The sequence below is a fragment of the Phaenicophaeus curvirostris genome, chromosome 17 (genome assembly GCF_032191515.1).
Source record: "Phaenicophaeus curvirostris isolate KB17595 chromosome 17, BPBGC_Pcur_1.0, whole genome shotgun sequence".
In the NCBI taxonomy this organism is placed as follows: Eukaryota; Metazoa; Chordata; class Aves; order Cuculiformes; family Cuculidae; genus Phaenicophaeus; species Phaenicophaeus curvirostris.
Window position 1 is genome coordinate 12480044 of NC_091408.1, and position 17954 is coordinate 12497997.

General features: G+C 37.8%; 1 protein-coding gene across 3 annotated transcripts; it reads left to right on the plus strand.

Annotated features, from left to right (window-relative positions):
- The first annotated feature begins 1278 nt into the window (after nt 1-1278).
- STX2 (syntaxin 2) lies at nt 1279-17734 on the plus strand. 3 transcript variants are annotated; one of them, XM_069870657.1, is made up of 11 exons: nt 1279-1394; nt 6053-6124; nt 6606-6705; nt 7898-7972; nt 8914-8987; nt 9191-9299; nt 10982-11055; nt 11159-11296; nt 12709-12819; nt 14106-14154; nt 15629-17734. In XM_069870657.1, the coding sequence occupies exons 1-11, from the start codon at nt 1365-1367 to the stop codon at nt 15727-15729; spliced, it is 933 nt and encodes a 310-aa protein (XP_069726758.1). In that variant the 5' UTR covers nt 1279-1364; the 3' UTR covers nt 15730-17734. The 3 variants fall into 3 exon arrangements, with proteins under 3 accessions (XP_069726758.1, XP_069726756.1, XP_069726757.1); XM_069870655.1 differs by having other exon boundaries at nt 1280-1394; nt 14106-14233; XM_069870656.1 differs by lacking the exon at nt 14106-14154 and having other exon boundaries at nt 1282-1394.
- The last annotated feature ends 220 nt before the right edge of the window (nt 17735-17954 follow it).

A 17954-nucleotide genomic window follows, 5' to 3' on the forward strand; every position in this document is an offset into this window, starting at 1 on the left:
CCACAGCTTCCCTTGGAAACTTGTGCCAGTGTCTCACCACTCTCATGGTGAAGAAATTCTTCCTAATGTCTAGTCTAAATCTGTCCCTCTCCAGTTTATATCCGTTCCCCCTTGCCCTAGCATCACAAGCCTTTATGAATAGACCCTCTCCAGCTTTCTTGTAGGCTCCTTTCGGGTACTGGAAGTTCACTATAAGGTCTCCTTGGAGTCTTCTCTTCTCCAAGCTGAACAAGCCCAACTCTCTCAGCCTGTCCTCACAGGGAAGGTGCTCCAGCCCTCGGATCATCTTTGTAGCCTCCTGTGGACCCATTCCAACAGCTCCATCCTTCTTACACTGAGGATTCCAGAACTGGACACAGTACTCCAGACGAGGTCTCCAAGAGAGGAATAGAGGGGCAGAATCACTTCCCCCTCCCAGCAGGCCACGCTTCTTTTGATGCAGCCCAGGATACAGTTGGTTTCTGGGCTGCAAGCATGTGTTGCCAGCTCATGTTGAGCTTCTCAGGGACCAGCACTCCCAGGTCCTTCTCCACAGGCTGCTTTCAATCACTTCATCCCCCATCCTGTACTGAAAAATGGGGATTGCCCTGACCAGGTGTAGGACCTTACACTTGGCCTTGTTGAACCTCAGGAGGTTCTCACAGGCCCATTCTCCACCCTGTCCAGGTCCCTCTGGATGACATCCCATTCTTTCAGTGTGGCAACACATCACAAAGTCATAGAACAGATTGGGTTGGAAGGGACCTTAAACATCATCCAGTTCCAACACCCCTTGAGGCCGTTCTCTCTTGTTCTAGACATAAGGAGGAATTTCTTCACCATGAAGGTGGTGAGGCCCTGGCCCAGGTTGCCCAGAGGAGCTGTGGCTGCCCCATCCCTGGAGGTGTTCAAGGCCAGGTTGCATGGGCCTTGGGCAGCCTGATCCAGCGGGAGGTGTCCCTGCCCATGGCAGGGGGGGTGGAACTGGATGATCTTCAAGGTCCCTTCCAACCGAAACTATCCTCTGATTCTATCACCTGGGAGAAGAGGCCAGCACCCTCCTCTCCACAACCTCCTTTCAGGGAGTTGTAGAGAGCAATGAGGTCTCCCCTCAGCCTCCTCTTCTCCAGGTTGTTTGACCCCTGGCCCCTCCTCGTCTCCCCGTACCCCTGTTCCCAGGACGCCATCAGCCGCCCCGGAGCTCCCCGCGTCCCCCGCGCTCTCGGCGCCTGCGCGCGCCGCGCCAGCCCCGCCATTGTGGGCGTGGCCGGCGGAAGGAGAAGGGCGCGGCGGGTGCTGCGGCTCCGTCCCCGCAGCTCCGCGGCCGAGCGAGGGGCAGGCGGCCCCGTTGGGCCGGGCGGCCCTCGGCGGGAGCATCCGCGGGGATGAAGGACCGGCTGGCGGACCTGGCGGAGGTGCGGGGCGGGGGGGAGGCGGCAGTGCCCGCCGGCCGAGGGGGCGGGCGGCAGCGGGGGCACCGCGCTCCGCGGGGCGGCCGAGCGGCGAGGGGGGGGGTTATCCCGTGAGGGTCCTTAGAGCTGCCCGCGGGGGTTGATCTCCGCGTGTTTACGACGTGATAGGCGGTTGTGTTGATCCGTCCTTTCCCTTTCCCTTATTTGCGCTTGGAAAGCGGTTTGCCAAAAAAAAAAAAAGGGGTGGGACCGTCGTGTCTGTCCCTCGACGGGATGTGGGCTGGTTAAAATCAAAGGATACTTGACAGTCTTCCTGGAAAGCAGTGGAAGCGGGGTTCCTGCGATAGTCGTGGGCTCCGCGCAGGTGTTTGTGAGCTGCACGCAGGTTTGGGGCTCGCCTGCCTTAAAATGACGTTCCTGTCTTCTGGATCACAAAATGAGTCCTGGAAGCACCGTCTGTAGTTGATGGAATTGCCAAATCTTTTGTCTTCCTCTCCAAAAGAATGAACTGGCTTTTGAAATGTTTTCACGTGATTAGACTATGGTGTCATGGAAGAGTTTGGGTTGGAAGGGACCTTAAAGATCATCCAGTTCCAAACCCCCTGCCATGGGCAGGGACACCTCCCACTAGGCTGGTGTCTTTACCAGGAAAGGTGTTTCAGAATCATGCCAGAGAAATGTGTGATTTTTTTCAGGTATGCTTCTTTCCTTTTCCTATTTCTGAACCTGGCCAGGTTGTAGGAACATGTGCCAGTTTTCAGTGATGGTTCTCGCTTTCTAGAAAGAGCAATCACCAAACAGTGATCTGAACTTGCTTGTTATAATTCTAAACATTCAGACTTTATTCTGACTGAGGGAAAGCAGTAGTAGTCTGATGTATGCATTTTTTAATTTAAAAAAAACCCCCAGCCAACACCTAACCTCCCTTGAAAGCTTCTAAAACAGCTGTACGTGGGGGTTTTAAAGTCAGCTTTAGCATTTGATGTCTGAAAACATTGCTAGACGCCAGCCAGCTGCTTCTCTAACTGAAACTGCTGCAAGGAGCTGCTCCTTTGAACAGAATGGTCAGTATTGCTGAAGTCCTTCGTATGTTCATCAATGTAGTTTTCACTGCCTGTAGAATTAACAGATAGGTTAGAGACTTAAAATTGAACACATCAAATGCAGGTAGAAGATACTGGAGTCTATGTATTATCACTTAAAAGTGTGTAGTTGGCATGAAGTTTTTGGAATTGGAATTGCTCACTTCGAGTGGATTCTTTTAATGTTGTTTCTAAATTATTCCAAACAGGCCAAAATGAAATCCTTTCAGCCGTTTGAATGATCCTTTAATACAGTTAATTGGGCAGTTGATCAAATCCCAGCCTGGTTTTAGTTATTTTGAAAGCAAACGAGTGTAAGATTAAAAGAAGAGTAAAAGGTTCACTCTGCTCCAGTGTGCAGTTTTCAGCAGTGGCTGACAGTAGATGTTTAGGAAGGGGAAAAAAAACCAGAACAAAACAGGGCGAGTACATAGCAATGACTGTGTAAAATATTCTCCCAGCCTTCAGTGGTTTGCTGTTCAGGATACAAGTTCAAATTACTTAGCAAGAGCTGCAGGATCAATGTTGAGACACTCAGTTCAGCACTTTCAACCAGTGTCGGATATTGAAAACAGATGTCCATTTAAAGGTCTATTAATAACACATTCAGACTTCTTTTTGTTATTGTTAAATCATTTAAGAAAGAGGTGAGATGTAAACCTTGTCTGCTGAAAGTTTGGGGTGCAAAGTTCATATGGATCAAAAATTACCGTCTTGTTATATGCTAAAGTGGGTTCAAAACTCTATTGAATTCCATTTTTCTTGCTTGATTGGTGAATCATTTTCTAGATATGCTTTTCATCTTTCATTACTCTTGAGTGTTACTGAGGCTATCTTAGATATAACCTTGGAAAAATGCGTTTATATTTCATTTTACCTTTTTTGTTTTTAAGCAAGGACCAGTAATTTTGTAAAGTATGTCTTAGGTATTCACTTAGTGCCTCCAAACTGTTTAGGAATGAGTGAAGAACCACAAAAGTTAGAATTGGTAGAATTGGATGGTATGGAAAAAAAAATGAAAAAGGATCCTTTTCAGAAGGAGGAAAACATTACTGAATTACTTTTCCCCCAAATTAACCTCTTAAATTAGTCCTTGTTCAAACATGGAATTTTCTGAAGATGAGTTTTGTGCTTTCCATGTCATAAAAGTGTAGATTAATTTCTTGTAGGCGGTTGCTATATGATAATTTTCTCATTGTACAATAATGCTACTAAATGCATGTTAATGGCTGACCGAGAGCCAATCAGAGCTGCCCGACAGTTCTTCATGGTCCTCTGTAAGCCCTCCTTGGCTACTCTGATATAAAACAATTTCTGAAACACTGATGCTATAAGGAGAAGCTCTTAACACTTTAACTTGCTCATTGGGTCTGAGTCATTGGATTATAGCGGTCAGTTATTACCCTTACAGCTTGCTGCAGGAATACACGTGATCTAGACTGAGGAAAAAAATAACTTTGCTTGGAATTTCAAGGGCAAGTAATAGTCATATTTTTAGGTCAAAAGCTGTTTTCATTTTCCAAGTTCAGTAATTAATTTGGTAAGGCATCTCAAGCTGGCCTTATTTCAATTGTATAAGGTGTGGGAAAATGTCAGAAGTTTCATAAACCATCAGGATAGCTCCTACTTGGAGCTGAAAAGTTATATTTTCTAATAGCTGGATTCTGTCATATGAACCGACTTTTGAGGTAACTTGGTATGTTTTATACGTCTATGAATGGCCCAGTCTATGTATATCTGGGTATGGCCCAGACTTTCCATCCCAGGATCAAGGTATGAGCTGCAAATGGGCTTTATTATATTGTTCTTGGTGTTGACATGAAACTTTTTATCAATTTTCTTACAATACATTTTATACTGAGGAGGTAAGGTCTGGCAGAAAGGATACGTTGCTGCCAGACTTGATGGCAAAGGCAAGGTTTTGTTTGAACTGTGTGCTCGTTAAAAAGAAGGTGTATCACTTAATTTGAAGAGTTAGCAAATAAGCTGTATCTTAGGTAAGTGGTGATTTAAGAACACAGAGAATAGAGGCTGACAAGTTATCAGCTGTTAAAGTGCTGATGTTCAAGGTAGGCTGTCCATAAATCCTTCAACAAATTGTAGGTAGCATATTGATCTGTTGTTGGTCCTTGCAACTAAATGTGAAAGTAAAATGGATGTGGAACTGACTGCAGGATGAGTAATCACAGAACCATTTAGGTAGGAAAAGATCTTTTAAGATCATGAAGTCCAACCACTATCCACTGCCAAGTTCACGACTAAACCATGTCCCTGGGTGCCACATCTACACCTCTTTTAAGTACCTGCAGGGATGGTGACTCCACCTTCCCTCGGCATCCTGTTCCAATGCTTGACAACCCTTTTGGTAGAGAAATTTTTCCCAATATCCAGTCTAAACCAGCCCTGGTACAACTTGAGGCCATTTCCTCTCATCCTATCACTTGTTACTTGGGAGAAGAGACCAAACACACCTCACTACAGCCTCTTTTCAGGCAGTTGTAGAGAGCAATAAGGTCTCACCTCAGCCTCCTTTTGTTTAGACTGAGCAGCCCCAGGTCCTTCAGCTGCTCCCCATAAGCCTTGTGCTTCAGACCCTTCACCAGCTCGTTTCCCTCCTCTGGACATGCTCCAGCCTCTTGATATTTTTTTTTTTTTGTAGTGAGAAGCCTAAAACTAAACGCAGTATTCAAGGCTTAGCCTCACCAGTACCAAGTACAGGGTGCGATCCGTTCCCTGCTCCTGCTCGCCACACAGTTTTTGATAGAAGCCAGAATGCTGTTGGCCTTCTTAGCCACTTGGGCTCACTGCTGGCTCACGTTTGGACAGCTGTCAACCAGCACCCCCAGGTCCTTTTCCACTGGGCAGCTTTCCTGCAGCTGATTCAAGGGGTAGGAAGTGTGACCTGGGGAAATGAATCCATTTCTGTGCTGTGGAGACCCGGGAGAGCCTGCCAGCTTGAGCTGCTTCCTCCTTGGCTGCCCTTCGAAGGGGTTATCAGTTCTGTAACACGTAGTTACGTCTAAATTGATGTGGAAGGGCAGCCTTGAAAAAACTCAAGGGCAAGACTAGTAAGTGGATGTTGATAGCTTTTAGTTCTGGCTTTCATTAGATGTTTAGCTTATTACATCACAAGTCAATCATTGGCACCCGTCTTACTGTTTCTTTGAGAAGGTTTGATTTGCTGTCAAAGTAAATTGAATATTATATTCCGTTCACATGGAACTCACTGTGGAAATATCTTTATCCTGTGAGAGACCATCGATGTGTCAAATTGTATTTTAATAATTTTTAATAATGATAATGAAAACTGTGACACTGCTTACAGACTGGTTCTGTCATAAAGTTGTTTATGGAAGAGTATGTGCCTTGACATTCACAACTTTGTGGTAGCGAGAATACTTTTTTGACCTCTCTGCTTATTTCATTTTAGATGATAGTCCTCAGAAGATGAAAACTCACTTTTTTGACTCTGCAGACTGTTGAAAAAAATGTGTTTGCATTCGTGATGTGGAGGAAGTTGTTGTTTCAGAGCAGTATCCTGAATTTTATTTCATAGATTCGTTTTGTTGTCTTTTTCAGCATAAAGGAAATGAAGATGGGGAGACAGTTATTATTGAAAAAGATCATTTTATGGATGACTTTTTTCAACAGGTAAAACTGTAATTTTTACCATGCATTTCTTTCCATGTGTTCTAGTTGATGTAACTAGACTTAACAATTCATCTACACACACAGAGCCAATACGCTTTGTAGCGTTATGCCAGATGGAATGTTGGTAACAATTCCGTTCGTTTCTTTTGGGGTAATTTTGGTCTTTACTGCATAGAAGTGTTTTTAACTCCCTGTCGATGAGGAATTTGCTGAAAGAATTTAAAATATTTTTTAATGAGAGTACCACTTAAGTTTTTGGCTATACAGAATGTATTTGTATTAAGAATACCTTTTTTTTTCTTAAAAAAATGGTGTAAGCTGCTTAATTGTCAATATTTGTGCTGGGATTTCTGTCATATGCTTAGAAATTCTGCAATTAAATACGTTTTCTGTTACTAAAGATTCTTTTTAAAAATAAAAAAACCCACCACTCTTTACCCTGAATTGTTCTATTTTCATTGCTGTATTTCGCTTCCTGTAGGTTGAGGAACTTAGAAATAATATAGCAAAAATAGCAGAAAATGTGGAAGAAGTGAAGAAGCAGCACAGCATTATCCTGTCAGCACCCAATCCTGAGGGAAGTGAGTAACATTTTTTCTAGATTTTGGATATGCGTTGCTAGATGTTTTGGGAAAAAAGGGGGGTGATTTGTTTTAGCTAGCTGTAGGAATAGAACTTTGGGTGTTCAGAGTGCAAAATGCAATGCTATTTAAATATTTCCATATTTAATATTAATGTTTTTGTTCACTTAATTTTCCTTTTTAAAAAATCTCATTTGAAGAAGTACATTTTGCAGAATATTTGTTGCATCATCCAAACCTTTGCTGGACGAAAACTCGGTTTAGCGTGGTATCTTAAAATTGATGATGTCTTCAGAAACTTAGAGGCCACTCGCATTTCATTTAATTTGTGGAAGTGTTGAAGTTGTCAACTGAAGCTCACACAGCAGAGCCATCATCTTCTCTTTATCCTTCAGGAAGGAAAAGATCCTGTCTCACAGTAACACTACAGCCAGCTGCTTCAGTGCTAGTTAGAGTTGAGTGCTGGAGCCCTATTTTTAGAGACTGTAACCCCGGAGCAGAAGGTGAAGATGGGCCTTCTGAACAGAGAACTTGATAGATAGTTCAAGGAAGCTACCCAGAAACATGGAACCATCTCTGTTCTCAGCACTTCAGGGCGTGTCTCGGTTTGTGGGCAGGGCTTCAAGAAAAGAGAAGAAAAGATGCTGAGATATTCATCTGAATGTTTTAAATCTGTGGTCTCAGCTCATTTATCAGCTTGTGTTTGTGCTAAAAGTTGTCCTCTCTAACACATATGAACTGTGTTCTTCAAAAATATAGGTAGCGTATAGTACAGGCATGTTAATAAGGGTAAAAGTAGTGAATCCTTGATAAACAACAGAACTAAAAAGACATGAAATAAATCTGTGCTTTCACTTTATAGACTTCTGTGAGCTTTCATTTTAATCCACAAATGAATATGACCCTGAAAAGTGTTAGTCAAGAAAAAACATGAAATATTTTATCACCTGGATTAGTTGGTGATTTGGTACTAACATTTCCTAGTGTAAGGGCCTGTCATAAAAAGCAGGAATCTGATAGTATGCTGTTATAAAAATTGTATTTAAAGTACTTAGGATTATTATAAACTACTTCTCTGCATGGTTGTACTGCATGCAATTATGAGATTGCAAGGTAGAGTTGTAGATAGTTGCTGGCTTACTGCTATCAGTCATTAAGAACTCTAAAAAAGAAAAATGTTCTTCTTTTGAAGGAACAAAGGAAGAGCTCGAAGAATTAAATGAGGAAATAAAGAAGATTGCTAATAAAGTCCGAGCTAGGTTAAAGGGTAAGTTGTCTGGAGAAATAAAACTACTGTCACTTGTAATGATTCAGGATGGTAGTAGTGTTACAAACTTCATGCATTGCAACTCAACTTCTGAGCTTTAAAAGCTGCACTATGGATGCATAAACTGTACTGTATGGCACTTTATAAAAATAGAGACAGAAGTGCCTCCCTGCCAACTGACGTACAGCCTGTGTCAGTAACAGTATCGTCCTCTACTTCATTCCTCCTTGGCAAACTTCACCAGGGGTAAATGCCTGCGCTAAGCACAGCCTAGTTTGTGGAACAGGACAAGGAGCTTGCTTCCTTGCAGAAATAACCTGGGAAGTTACAAAGTAATTCTTCTGTGTAAGAAATGTTCTCTGCAACTGAAATGCTGGTTTTTGGTTATGATGTTTGGGAAGAAGATTAACTTTTACCTGCAAAAAAAAAAAGTCTCCGTGGCATAAATGTCTTCATAGAGATTGCTAAGAGCATCTGTTGTACTTCAAATTGAGACTACCTGATTTTGCCCTATGAGTGTGTTCTAATTGTTTAGCATAGGTTTTGAAATATATTGAGTGTTTTTGTGTTGATAATTACAATTACTGCATGCTTTTATCCTTCTAGAAATGCTAGGGTATGGTATTTACTCTTCACACTGTAAAAGCAACCTATTGTGTTACACCTTTTGAAATTTTTCCAGTGTGACCCTGTTAAGAGTATTGAAATACTGTGTTTTAAGATCCATACCAATTATCAAAAGTGTTTTAAGTTTTTATGTATTTATGCGTGTTTGTGTGTATGTCACTGCCACCCCCCTTCTCTACCTGAAATGCTAAACATGTCTGTGAGGAGCTTGTACTTGGAAAAAGTAATATTTAATAGTATTTACAAATTAACTGGCTACTCTATTAAATAACTATACTGAACGCTGACTTACAATATTCCTTTATTGTTCTTAGTCATTGAACAAAGTTTTAATCAGGGTGAAAATGCTAGTCGGATGTCAGTGGACCTCAGGATAAGAAAAACACAGGTATGAACACTTAATAAGCTTAAAGAAATTAAAAGGATTCTAGTAAATTGGAGAGTGAGTTTCACTTCTCTGAAACTGTTTCAGAATGTCATGTTCTGTTTTGTTGGAAGGTAAATACCAGTTGCAGTTGTCATGCAGTAGTATTTGATGTATCAAAAAAAATAAACCTTTTTATTTTGCATTTTTAAATCCTCAAAAACCAGCACTCTGTATTGGCTCACAAGTTTGTGGAGGTCATGACGGAATACAATGAAACCCAAACCCTTTTTCGAGAACGCAGCAAAGGTCGGATACAGAGGCAATTAGAGATAAGTAAGTGATCCAAATAATCTTTTTTAAGAAAAAAGGTGTAATTGTGGTGTCAGTACCTCCCTTGTTTCTTATTACTTAAAGATTTTACAAAGCATCATGCATCTTGGACCTCTTCTTGAGGCATGTGAGGGAAAATAAACAATTTTCTGGTGTGGTTTAAGCTCTTTGATACTGTTCTTCAGAAAACTTTATTTTTCCTTTTTATCATTTATTTCCAATGTTGCAACTTTAAACAATACATTAGGAAAAGCCGTATTCTGAAGATAGCAAGTGTTATTAAAAGCCATTCCAAAATTACATACTGAACAGGACATCTCTCTTTATGCCACGTTATTTTTGTCAGTAAGGACATTTATTAAATACAGCTGACATAAAATTAGTGCTGCTACTGTATGCACTCCAGTCATTTGTTACTGACTCGCGTTTGACTTGTTTCATCACTAATGACTATTCAGAAATACCTGACTCTACTCTGAACTACAGTGTCTACCTCAGAAGGGGTCTAAAAAAAAATTCCATAACAACTTGTACCTAAAATTAGCCTTTCTGAATATCCTCTGTAAAAGCAAATACATGTATTGCTGAAAAAGGAAATGCAAACAGAGAAGTGGACAAATAGTAAGAAGACTTTGCTTTTCATGTTCTTCTCAAATTTGTCATTAGCTTTTCGTGCCAGTGGTTCAGTTTAGCATTTCATTGAAGTTTATTGGACAAGTTAAATTTTTCTTTACCTACACACTTGAGGGGAGAGAACCTCAGGACATGGTTCTTTTAAGTTAATATTTTTGTGGCCCAATTAGAGCCTTCAGCTTTCTCTCAGCACTAAAAATTTTAAAGCAGGTTTTGCGGCATTCTTGAGTATTTACAGTTTGAATATTGCTTTCTGATCTTACTTCCATCTTCTAGGACAGAATTTTATAAGTTATTACAGATATTCCACTGATTTTACATGGGAAGAGCAGCGATTTGTTATGTAAGTTTTAAAATGGTGCAGTGCAAATCACTTGAATGTGTGTAAGTCCTGGCACTGGCATTTGTCATACCAGTGTGATCAGTAGAATTCAGTTTGCTTAATCGTGCAATAATAAACTAAACTACACTACATCAGTTGTTAGGTGTATTATGAAAAGTAGACATGAAGGGATGCTATGAGTAATCATCTGTGTGGAATATGAATGTAATCCTGTGTTGGTGAAAAGAAATCTACATAAAGATTTTATTGCCCACATAGTGGTGGGGAGTAGTTAAATCAGGTGCCAGTGTGACGTGATGGAATAGGTAAATATTGAATGTTACATAAATACTGTGTATCACAAGTTCTTTCTGAAGAGTGCTCCACTTAACAAGGTTCATGTGCACATTGCAAATGTTTCTGGTCAAACTCTTCAATTTGATGGAAAAAATCTCAAACCAACCAACTAAATAACAAAAAAGTCATCCACCAGGAGCTCTTTACTGTAGCTTTGATTCTATGTTTGTTTTCTGACTTCTGCTTGATATTTTCTGGGGTTTTTTTCATGTGCAAAATGGCACTTGGTAATGGCTAAACACTATTTTGTTTTATCCTGAAAAATGCTCAGTAGAAGAATTTTCTTTGAGTTGTCATCTTTCTGGTATGGTAAAATTTTATGCTCAGTAATGAGTAAATGATGTTATGTGATGTGCTGTTGTTTTTATCCTAGCTGGAAAGACCACCACTGATGAGGAACTGGAAGAAATGTTGGAGAGTGGTAATCCTTCAATTTTCACATCTGATGTATGTATTTCTGGTCCAGTTATGTCTTGCTTCTACTGTTTAGAAGTGTGTCAGCACATACTTATTTATTTCCATGTCTTTTTTTTTTTTTCTTCTCCTGAAGATTATATCAGACTCTCAAATAACTAGGCAAGCTCTGAATGAAATTGAATCACGTCACAAGGATATTATGAAACTAGAATCTAGCATACGAGAGCTACATGAAATGTTTATGGACATGGCAATGTTTGTTGAGACTCAGGTAAATGAACCAATTCAAACATGTTTACGTAAGTGGGGTTTTTTGCCTCAGTCTTCCTTTTTGAGATATGCAGAAACAATTGCTTAAATTTAGATAATACAGACTTAGAGTGGGTTTTTACTGTGATTAGAATATATGAAAGCTAATCACTAGAGGTTTTTTGTTTTAGGCAAACATACAATTTAGATGTACTCGTAGTACCTGCTGTGAATAATGAAGCTAGACTTTCAGTTGGTATACTCAGTACTTTCTTCAATATGCTTTTATTGCAGTATGCTTGAATGTTTTGTGCATGTTTAAGAATAACTCCTGGAATTTTAGATAGTATCTTGGGAGTTTAGGATTCTCACAGACATGGTAAAGGACTACTGCGGTAGAATAAAATGTGCATTAATAAGGATGTGTGCAACTTGCACCTTATACAAAGGTATGATTACTGTTACAACTAACAGGACTGTAAATGGATTGACAAGTTATTCAAGTCATCTCCTATAAGAGAAGCTTTTATAAGCTTTATCTTGATGTGTATGTTAATTCATTCAATTTGTAGTCTTTACATGCCCATTATCTAACAAAAATATTTTTAACTTATGTTCTTAAAATTTTTTGGCTTATGAAGGAAAATGAAAAGAATGATGTTCAGGAGAGAAACTTTCCTGAGAAAGATAGTCGTGGTTTTCGTTGGGTTTTGTCGTAGAAATCCTTTGTTGCTTTGATATTAAATATATAGCCAGGACAAGTTAGTAGCAGTTTTCTTTTGAATTAGAAATGAACAAAAGTTACTTGTGCATCAATCTTTAATACTTTGCTGTTTACTGCTGCTGATTATTTCTTCTGCTGGACAGAAACACAGGTAATAGACTTACTGTAATTTTTCACCAATCCTCCATTTCATTACCAAATTTCCTTCATCATAATTAATTTGAATTTGTTATATATTGATACTCTAAGCTCTCAGTCCTGAGGAGCTTTTAAAGTTGCTTTTATATGTGTGCATTTCCTTAGAGAAGTATTGAACCTCGTGTCAAAATAGTCAATATCCTTTCCCACTTCTAGGCATGTTGGGAGTTTCTGATCACTTTAATACGTCAGTTTTAGTTTGGGCTGTTAAAACATACCTCATGTTCAAAGGTATGTTTTCAAGTGGTCAGTATTTGTTCCTGAAAGCGAGAGAAATACGCCTGCGCTGCCCATGAATGTTCCTTGTTTAGTTAGAACTTTGAGCCCTTGCTTCTCATTCCCTGTTTCCTTTACACATCAAAGCAAAAAAAAAAATGTCAGTCACTAATACGTACATTATTCACTTGTTTGAAATAATCATTGATATTCTTTAGTCTTTCTTCTCTTAGGTTCATTAAACAAGGATTCGTGGATTCCAATAACTTTTTTTTTCTTCAAAATTTTATTTTAAGGGGGATATGATCAACAACATAGAGAAGAACGTGATGAATGCATCAGATTATGTGGAACATGCAAAAGAGGAGACAAAAAAGGCAGTTAGATATCAAAGTAAAGCACGAAGGGTATGCTGTCTTTCTGTAATTCTCTAGTCAGTATATTAACTTAACACAGTACGAAGCAACCTTCAATTTTAGTTGATTTTTTTGATTTTTTCAGTCCTTCAAGGTAGAATTAATATATGAATTTTACTTCTTTGTAGTTGAGATTTTTAAAATTAGATTAGAAAACGTTCTTATAAATTAGTATATGATAGAGGAAGACATACCGCAAGATTTAACAAACCCTCATAATCCAGTAGAAATCAGAACCCTTCCAGTGTGAACTAATTTGTTGCAGTTAATGTTGATATTGCAAGTAGAGGACAGAAATTTCTTGGATTTGTGAACGTGGATAAGCAATTCATGCATGGCTAAGGCTATGTTCACAATTTTCTACTTTACATTCTGTAACAACAGCTTTTTAAAACCCCCAAAGAAGAATTAATATATTATGCTAGTAGATAAATTCACAGGTGGTTCTTGCCAACTACCACAGTGCTAAATTATTCAGACTCTAAATAAGCTTAAATGGTTTTGGATCTTTCCACTGGTAAGCTTTCCTGGAATTGCAGCTATGAAATCACCATGTTAGGAGATTTTGTAGGAAAAATAAAGGGAAAATAATAGGAATTCCATCTGTCATTATTATTTTTACAGTTAGCTACTTTTGTATTCTTGTACAAGTACTAGATTAGAGGAATCTTCCCTCTGGAAAGGGTGTAATGTTAAACTGTGACACTCAAATTTGTGGAGGAATTAAGCTGAAAGTAATGTTCAGGCATTTTCCCTTGTTATGGAAACTTGTTTCCCCCGAGAAAACCAATTAATATATTCTGAAATCAAACTGCTAAGTAATTTACTTTTATATTTTGTAACCGTATGATTGCAGATGCAATGAAGCATTCATTTCTGACACTTTCATCTTTTGAGATGCTGTGCAGTTGTGTAAGGTGTTTTATGGCAAGCTGGATCTCTGTATAGATAGACAGGTTTTTATATGCAGATAACATGCTTGTTAAATTTAAGAGTTATTTAAGAAGTGTCAAAAGAGCACTCTTAATGTATTTGCAAGTGGTTGTTTTCTCATGTTCGATATATCAATACATAGGTATTGATCACCTTAGTTTACCTGTAAGCACTGTTTTAAAATGTTTATTCTTATGCATTGTAGGAGTATGCAGATAAATTTATCTCAGTTTGAGAATACTGCAGCATTTAATGCGTTAGTGGTGATCTAAAAAAGAAATTGAAAATAAATGCAAGTGTTAATGTGCTTAATATCAAAATAATAATACCTTGTTTTTTGACAGAAAATGTGGATAATTATCATTGTATCATTGGTGTTGATTGCCATAATTGGCCTAATGATTGGTTTGTCTGTTGGTATTCGGTGATGCTTGGATAACCGCAGCATGCATGACTTCCTGCCACTGTGGCAGTAAGTAACTAATCAACTAATTGTGGTCTTGTTTTGCTCTTATAACTTGTATTGTTCTACTAAACCCTTAATATCTGCACAGTCAGTATTATGGGGTGGGCTTGAGGTGTGTTGGTGGGTTTTCTCTCTCTGCATTCTGTAAAACGCTGTGCATGGCAGCATTGAAAGGTGACATCTAGTGGTAAGCTTCTAAACTTACAGACTGCAATCACTGCTTAAGGCTCAAGCACAGAAGGAAATGAGACTAAAAACCCAATTATTGTCTCTGTCCTTTAATTTTTTTTTAATACTGAAAGTTCACATCAGCAGACAATCCACACTAAGACATGGAATACTAGTTACACTTTGAGCTTTATTAAATGAGGTTTCTATGGTTTTAAGTAGAGCATTCATAAAAGTGCATGTCTACAACATGAAGTTGGTTATTATGCCTTGCAGAACATCCTAAAATTTCTTACTTGAAAGCTATTTATGAATACTAGACTAAAAGAAATAGTGGGGAATAACAATGTATTTCTAAAAGGAATACTGCAAAGAATGCAATTTTAATTTTAGGACATAAATTCGAGAATTCTTTCCATCTTCAGATTTATTCTGTGCTAAAATACCACTTCTTGTCAAGATAACATCTAACCTGGCTTAGTAGAAAATGGCAGTTAACTCTTCTGAGTCTAGTAGAAACTCGGCTTTTTACATGTAGTATCTTCAAATTATATGTGAGCGGGATGTCATTTCAGGCAGCTAGTTGAATTAGACTTTTTTTGTACTAACACTCTTAACATCAAAGCTTTTAGTTTTGATTTTAGTTTTCTTCTCAGCTGCAGTTTATGGGCAGGTAACTGTATTTATTGTCATTGCTGTAGTCAGAAATACCTCCCTAACGTCAGACATAGCATTTACATAGAGCTCATCATTTTTATTTTTCTTCTTTTCCTTGCAGCTCTTTTGAGCTATTACCTGCACAATAATTTTACAGATGTTTTATTGAATTACACTAAGTGTGTGATTGGAAAGGTTTAAGCAGGCTGCAAATATTTATCTAAGGAGGGTGGCAGTAAGCATTGTTACTGCACTTTGACCTTGATGAGTGAACTCACTATTGCATCTGTTTCTATATTGTGATATTTACAGAAGTTGGGTATGAGTAGTAACAATTACTCTGTGAAACAAAACACAAGTTTTAAACAGACAGAACTACCTTGTAACTGTAGTTACGTGTGTGCTAGGAGAGAAAGATTAACAATAGGAAATCGTAGCAGTAAGTATTCTTTAGAAAGAAAATCCAAACGCTCCGATTAGGTATCAGTGTTATTAATTTTCTGTGGCTATGGATGTGTTTAACAGTTCTATATCTGACAAGGTATTTCAATCTTGACTTTTCTCTCTCTTTTTCAGAAATTGATGTTCATAATTATATGTGTAACTGTATTGCTTCTGATACTTGGAATTATCCTAGCAACAACACTATGATAGCAAGCACATTCCAAGAGTTATGAACCTTCTGATACTCCAAAATACGCCTTCAGTAAAACCAGACCTCTTTTAATAAGTGATGCCTTACGCTGCCGTGATGATGACCTACCACTAATGGTTAAAAATTAAAACAAAATCACTCTTAATGTTTACGCAAAAATGAAGATCAGAATATGTTAGGATATGTATGGATTTCCATCATAAGCTATACATTTGTAAGACTGAAAGTTGCTTTTAATTAGTTTGATCTGAAGTAACTTAGGAATTTTTTTTCATATCAGTGTTACAGACAGTTTAAATGGGGAGTTGTGGGACTATTGAGTTTTGACTGTTTGGCGCCTTTTTTTTTTTTCCCCTATTGCTAATGTAATTTTAATCACAAATTTTAATACCTTACCACTGCTGATTTTTAGCACTCTTATGAACATTTTTATGATATGTAGTTTTGTCTTTAAGTGTATTAATTATTTAGTCACTTTAACCTATGTAAGCTTTATACTGAATTTTTTTTTTTCTCCAACAAGTGCTAAAATATTTTATCCTGAAAAAACAACTTATTTAACTGTCTGCCTATTGCATTACACCTGAGAAGAAGGAGAAAGGCTTTTTTTTACACTTTCGAGGGTTGGTTGTTTTTTTTTTTTTTTTTTAATGAGACTAAGGTTAATTGCTTTAAATATTTCCTTGCCTTCATAATAAAAAATTAGTTGGGGCATTTCTGGTGAAAGAATGCAGTAACAAAGCACACTGAATTTGAACTTGAGCAGATCATGTTACAAATACCGATGGATCCATATTGTTGTTCATATGAATATGACAAAAGTCACTTTTACTTTATAAAGCCAAGTTAAAGTTCCTTATTCAGAAGCTTGCTAATGTTGGGGTATGAATATATCACATAGAAAGAAACTCATTCAGTAAAGTCTGAAACAATACAAACTAAAACACTGATTTGTTATGAAATTCATATGTAATATAACATTTATGAAGTGTTTTAGTACATACATACCTGTTGTAATGCTAGCTTGCAAGACTTTAAAGCTTGAAGATTTCAAATGTAACCAAATAACTGCATCTAATGTTATAGGTTATTTTTATATTTTGTTTGTAAAGTATTTGTAACTTGTATTTTTGACTTCTCATTGTTTAAGGATTTCTCTGTAGATATGTAGATATTATTACAATGTAAGAGAATTAGAGGAAAGTATAATGTATTGCTTCTTAAACACAGTAGAACTACACTCGTCAGTGTTTCCAAATATTCATCTACAATGCTAACTGCAATAACTTGGTCTTAAAAGGTTAGAATCCTTAAACTTGTGGTTTGTTTAAAGTGTCTGAGATCAAAGTTGCTCAGTAAACTATAATTCAGCCTGTCTTAATGAAATTCATCAGAGTTTACAATTTATATTGTATGCATGAATATTCCTGCTTTGCTGTCCAAATATACTGTGAATGTGCTGGAGCTATTCTGATGTCAAATGTGTTTGAAAAATGAAAAAAAAAATCCTATTGGTCTTTTTGCAAGTCAGCCATAAAGAAGTCGCTTAAATTTCGGCTTCGTTAACGAACAAATTTTTTTACCTCTAAGTCCAGAACACTCACTGATGTTTGAGAGGAAGTTTACATGCAAAGCAAGGAAAGTTTGTTTGCCTTAGTACGCATACAAGGTAAGATATTTTTATTCTATAGTTTTCTAGATTTTTATCAGTAAATATTATTTATACACATACACAGATCAGATTGGGGAAAAAAACACAGTTCTGCTGTTTAACAGCTGGTTACTTAAAATGACCCCCAAAATCCCATCATGCTAAGTTGTTTTTTTTATTTATAATGCAATAAATTGCCAATCGAGAGCAGAAATTTGAACAGGCCACACTGTGCTTTTTACATGTTATATAGCTGCCTCAGTGAGTTTGTTTTAAAACACAAAACTTGTTTATCACATGAACCTCTCTGTTCTGTTAATATTGGAGAGGAGTAAATCTCTAACCTATGCACTAATAAATTTATCTCAGCAAGTATCTTGTGGCTATTTTTATACTCATGATGTTACTGTGACCTTTGTGAGTGTTTCCAATAAGTGTGTGAATAAGGGTGGTATATTTTTGCAACAATGACTGTCAAACGAGTGATACCAGGGTCTCAGTAGTGCATTTCCTGAAACTTTGTACCAAAAAAAGGTGTAGAGATACTTATGAAGACATTAATGGGATTTATTAATTTAAACTATGCATGTGGAATT